Below are 5,587 nucleotides of genomic sequence, written 5' to 3'. Positions count from 1 at the left end.
CGCTATCAGACGACCTCTTTCTTAATCTATATTTAGGAATAAGACAATGTTTAGAAGTCATTATTTACTTGGAGATATCAAAATATCGTTAAATGATAATATAAAAAAATATGAAATTTTGTAGCTCTACGAAAATTCTAACCTACACATGGATTTTTAACCTACATTGTGTATGTATGTGTCTAAATTGTGCAGGAAACATTCTATCTTGTGTTTATGTATTTTAATTCAATCTATAAAAAAACGATCGTGTGTAGAAAATATTTTACCTTGTAGGAAAGAATTTAATGCTAATGTGGTTTGAGTTAATGTAAAAACTTCTAAATTCCGTGACCCTACACAAATGTTAACCAAACCAATTAATAATCTTACACAAATGTGTAATCCGACTGTGTAGGTACTAAACAAAACTATACTTGTGTAATACTCAATTTTATATATATATATATATATATATATATATATATATATATATATTTATATATATATATATATATTTCATGTGTAGGGATCCGTTATGACTACTTGAAAATGACATAAATTAGTATAAGTTAGTTGACAATTTTTATATAATAATGTTGTTTGTGGCATTTTGTGTATGTAGGTTGTTTATTTTATTATGTAGATAGTAACTATAAAACTAGGTATGAGTGATGTTTAAATTTTAATATGTAGGAAAGTTTATTTGTTGTGTAGGATGTCGTATTAATAGTTATAATAGCTTATTGGTTTGTTGGATATGTATGTTGTTGTGTAGGATGTCATGTTAAAGTGTATGAAGAATGTTATGTTTTGTTGTGGATAACAAATACAGAGACATTCATAGGGAAAATAAATTGGGATCATTGTTTAGAATACGAGTCAACAAGAAAAAAACAAGTAATGCTCAATTTAAAGAGAAAATACGCGACCAAAATTATGCTATCAAACATAAACACGAAAAGATCAAGCATTATGTTCTAAGTTCGGAATCGCATTTTGGTTTATAAAGAGGGATGCTATACAAAATGGCATGCTTTTTTTATTTATGCATGTGATTAAACGACGTTATTTTTTTTCTTTCTTTTTTTTTTGAACCATTGTGTTTTGATAATGCCAATATACAGTTTGGTTAATTGTCTTGTCTCGTTTATGAATTTGGAATTAAATTATCTTGGAAGGTTTTTTTATTTAATCTAGTAGGTTTGTGATAGTTTTTTTCTTCTGTATTAAATAGTTTGTATAGAATTATGATTTAAGATAACTATTGTCAATATAAATAAAAGAATCTGAATGATTTTAAAACGTAATTACAAACATAAAGAAATTAAAAGAAAATAAAACGTAAATTAATATTTGAAACTCCTAAATTTAAATGCTTACCAAATTAAATAAATTAAAGATTTACTATTATATCCTTGTAATTAATTAAAATGAAAAATAAAAAGAAAATTTTTGATTGGATGGAATGATTTCTCGCATTTCCCGCAATAATCTCATTTTTCTCATGAAATTAAACATATATATATATATATATGATTAATTTTTTTAGAACCACTTTGAGTTTTAAGAACTCGAAAGAACTCGTAACAAATTTTTTTTCTGAATTTTTTTTACACATGTGTAATACGTAAGTATAAGTGATGAACAAAAAATTACGGTATTTTTTTACATACCGAATCGACTTTTTACACATGTGTAACTAACGTTTAAACTTGTGTAATTTTCAAAAATACTTACTCTCTCATGCTTCATTTTTTAATTAAATTTTATCTCAACCACATATTTCATATCATTTAATTAAATGTGTGGTTCATAATTGAGTTCTTAAAGTTCTTAAAACTCACCATGGTTCTCAAAATAACCCTCCTCTATATATATATATATTTATATATATATGGTTTGGGGTTTGGTTATACTAGAATGTTCAACTAGAGATGGTTAGAAGTTTCGTACCATACCAGCTAATTAGAAAATTCCACATCAACCTAACATTTAGATCTAACTGACTTACCGGCTTTCAGTTTAACAAACCATATCCACCCACCCTCTCTGTCTACTCTAGGCGAATGCTTATCTTGACTTTAAATCGCAATAAAACTTCCATTTTGGTACCAACAAGTCTTCGTTTTATTAGGCTCCCTAACTTTTAAAGTACCAATTAGATACCAACATATCATCGTTCAAACTAATTTATCTAAACTTTTGACTACCCTAATCAAGTAAAACATCAACAAAACTTAGATAACAAAAATACCCATGAAAATATGAACTCTTCCGGCGTGGCTCAATCTATTTGTCGACCTAAAAACTGATTTTAAAATCAGACCATTTCTGTAACTTTTTTATTTAAAGAACCTAATACTTTAAAATATGACAAGAATTTTTCTGTATACAACTTGTAAAAGACACAAAATTACAAATTTTAAACAGAAATTCATTAAGACTGACGGCTAATAGAGTTGTGATCTGAAAAAGAGAATCAAATAAAAATTACACCTAAAAAATTCACACCACAAAGGCACAAAATATAGGTATGGTATGGGCTTATTCATTTATTTATTTATTATTAAGTCATGCAACCCTTCAAAACATTCAAGTTTCAACTAATTCAGACATTAATAAAGGGGAATATTCAATTTTTTCCAGAACTAAAATTGGTCAATCCAATGCAAAGTACACAACTTTAATGCATAAATTACACGTCACTAAGGTACTACTATTCTGCACTTAGCCAATTAAACTCTGGAAAATAAAAAACAAGTTCAACACCTACCAGTCTCATGAAACCCATCACCACAAGGCCTGGACTGGCTTAACAAGTAAAATAATAACATACACGTTCAGTGACTAATAACAGGACAGCAAAATGCCCATAAAAAGAAACCTACGACCGACAAAGATTTACTTCAGAGAAACCTCAGAAACACAAGAACCTGTGATTGGTAGATCAGATGGAGTACAAACCAAAGCCCTTTGTTGTAAATGCCTCAAACTTTGTTCCATACTCACTTGCACCATTTCAGCCAGCATCTTTTTAGCACTTCCACATTGTTCTTCACCATCAATCTGTGAAATAATATTACTCAAAATATTCTCGAGTGTTTCCGATTCAAATTCGGGTCTCTCATAAGGCGATTCGCGTAATAACCGAAGCAACGTGTGAGCTTTTGCACACGATTTTGGCGTTCCTTGAACTGTTAGTTCAAGAAGTCCAGGAATTACACCTTCTTTTAGTATCGGTTCCCGATATTTACACCTATCCGTTTGACACATAGTTAAAAGCGTCCCCACCGCGTGTTCTCGGCTCTGGTGAGACCCTCTTTCCAACACTTCCACAACCGCGAGCACTCCACCTTCTTCCAAAGTTAACGAAACTCTCGCGTCTTCAAACTCAACTAACGATTCGAGAACCGAGATGCATCTTTCCGTGATCTTTGAGGATTTCTTTGAAGTTTTTAGAATGTTTACTAGACACGGGACCGGGATAGACTGGAGCAATAATGTGAGATTGCCGGGTTCGGTTGAGAGATTGGAAAGAGCCACGATTGATTCCAATTTTGCTTGTGGCGAACCATGGTTTAAGATTTCTAGGAGAAATGGTATGCACCCAGATGCACCGACAGCTGGCTTCTTCACCGGAGAAGCAGACAGAGTGACTATAGCCGCCACTGCGTATTCTTGCATGTTTGGATCCATGGATTGAAGAAACCTAACAATCGGTTCTAAGCCGCCAGCTTCCACGATACTGATCTTGTTGCTGCAGGATTTTAAATTTTAGAACCCTGATTCAAAATAAGCAAATGTACCCAATATAGCAGTTTTATACAAAAACTTTTGCTTACATAAAATCTTACTTATAGCGAAGTTATTGATGAAACTCTACCTGTATCCATTGGATAGAATACAGAACTCTTGTTCAAAAAACAGAAATACATAATTCTTGATTTGGGATTAAAATATATGTATTTTCCACTTATATTAACAAGATCAAAAAACCCCTTGTGAAACCCTCGTAACGTGAAACCAATCAAAATCCAAAGAATAACATAACATTAATTAAAAAAACATAGGGGTGTGAACATACGCTTCGTCCTTGACGGAGAGATTAAGCAGAGCAAGCAAAGCAGCCTCGTGAGCTTGGGGCGAGTGAGAGCAGAGCATAGAAACCAAAGGTGTGATTGCGGGAGACAAGTGTCGGCGCCAGCGGTGAGAGGTTTTGGTGAGTCGTCGGATATCCTGGGCGGCTTCAACTTGGGACGAGGGGTCTTGGATTAGACCAACGAGTGTGTGGGCGGCGGCAAGCTGGCGTGGCTGGGTCTCCATGGCTCCACCCACCGACGGACGGAGAGAAGATAAAAATATCTGAGGAGGAAATCAAGGGCTTTGGTTTTCGGTTATTATTATTAAACAAACAAAAGAAAAGAATGAAAAGAAAACGTAAGGTGGAGATGAAACGTGGGAACGATGGCGTGGCTTTAAGCAACAGTTATAAGAGTTTTGGTTTTCTATTTATGTTCTTTATTTTGACGAGTGGTATATTTTTTGTTATTTCCATTTCACTCGTTAGTGTTCTTTCTCCGTGAAATATCACAAAGTAGGGATGACCAACATAATCATTATAACCGTTAATCAAATTATAATCGTTTTAACCGAACCAATTTTAATTGATAACCAACATAATCGTAAAATACAAGTCGGTTTTGGTTAGGTAATTCTAAACCTGTCATAATCAAACCAGCCCATTTATTTAACTAACAATTTGTTAGGGATTAACTTTCACTAGACTTGTTGTCGAGTTATACTATTTTGATATTTTTCGTTCAACGTTTGTTATCGAAATGATTTGAATTTCATTGTTAGATTATATATTGTAATTTTTTTTGAATAATTGATATTGATATTATGAATTATATATTTTATTGGATTATGTAATGTAGTGTTTTCTAATATTACCAAACTTTTAGGCCCAGTTACATTGTTTTGGTTATTGTTAACTGCCCCATAACCGACTCGTTATAACCTTCAAAACCGATTGACCAAAACCGATGTAACAGATCGGTTATGATTATGGTTATTCGTTAACCGACATATCGGTTATGGTTCTAGGTTTGGTCCAACACCGTCCTAAACCGATCCATTCACACCTCTATCACAAAGTACTGATTCATTCCTTTTACAAAGATTAACCAAATAAGACAAAGGAATAAGAATGATTCATTTTATAAAAAACTAGTAGTGAATAGGTTTTCTTAAATTTTATATATTTTAAAAATGTTAATGTCTTTGTTAAACTCTTTTCACAACTTAATAATAGTGAATGCAATAAGTAAAGAGTTCAAGGGATGGAGATGACACAACCGATTATTGTAAGGTCACGGTCCCGGTGCCCTACTTTGATATTGGATTTATTCATAAACACAGTTCTAAATATCAGAGTGAATTAAAACTTTTAGTGAAATATAAAAACATCAAACATTCATTACAAAATATTAAAATCTTATCTTTAAATTTTCATGTAACATCCCGAAATTTTTAAGAATAATATTTAATATATTATTTATTTATGGTGGAAAAGTTCACTTAAGTTAGTAGAGAAATAAAATAA

General features: G+C 32.0%; 1 protein-coding gene across 1 annotated transcript; it reads right to left on the bottom strand.

Annotated features, from left to right (window-relative positions):
- Positions 1-2,559: 2,559 nt before the first annotated feature.
- LOC143613369 (U-box domain-containing protein 17-like) lies at positions 2,560-4,359 on the bottom strand. Its single transcript, XM_077087092.1, has 2 exons — positions 4,067-4,359; positions 2,560-3,739 (listed from the first exon to the last, which is right to left on the bottom strand). The coding sequence occupies exons 1-2, from the start codon at positions 4,303-4,305 to the stop codon at positions 2,884-2,886; spliced, it is 1,095 nt and encodes a 364-aa protein (XP_076943207.1). The 5' UTR covers positions 4,306-4,359; the 3' UTR covers positions 2,560-2,883.
- Positions 4,360-5,587: the final 1,228 nt, after the last annotated feature.

The sequence above is a fragment of the Bidens hawaiensis genome, unplaced genomic scaffold (genome assembly GCF_021521415.1).
Source record: "Bidens hawaiensis isolate Kalapana, Puna unplaced genomic scaffold, B.hawaiensis_p1.1 tig00002265_1, whole genome shotgun sequence".
NCBI classification, from domain to species: Eukaryota; Viridiplantae; Streptophyta; class Magnoliopsida; order Asterales; family Asteraceae; genus Bidens; species Bidens hawaiensis.
This window is presented reverse-complemented; position numbering and strand designations above follow the sequence as displayed.

Bases quoted from the DNA above. Each gene is read 5' to 3' on its own strand.
- LOC143613369 (XM_077087092.1), bottom strand. From the start codon at position 4,305: ATGGAGACCCAGCCACGCCAGCTTGCCGCCGCCCACACACTCGTTGGT. The intron at 3,740-4,066 runs GTATGTTCACAC...AAAATCCTGCAG, and splicing joins CTCTCCGTCAAGGACGAAGC to CAACAAGATCAGTATCGTGG.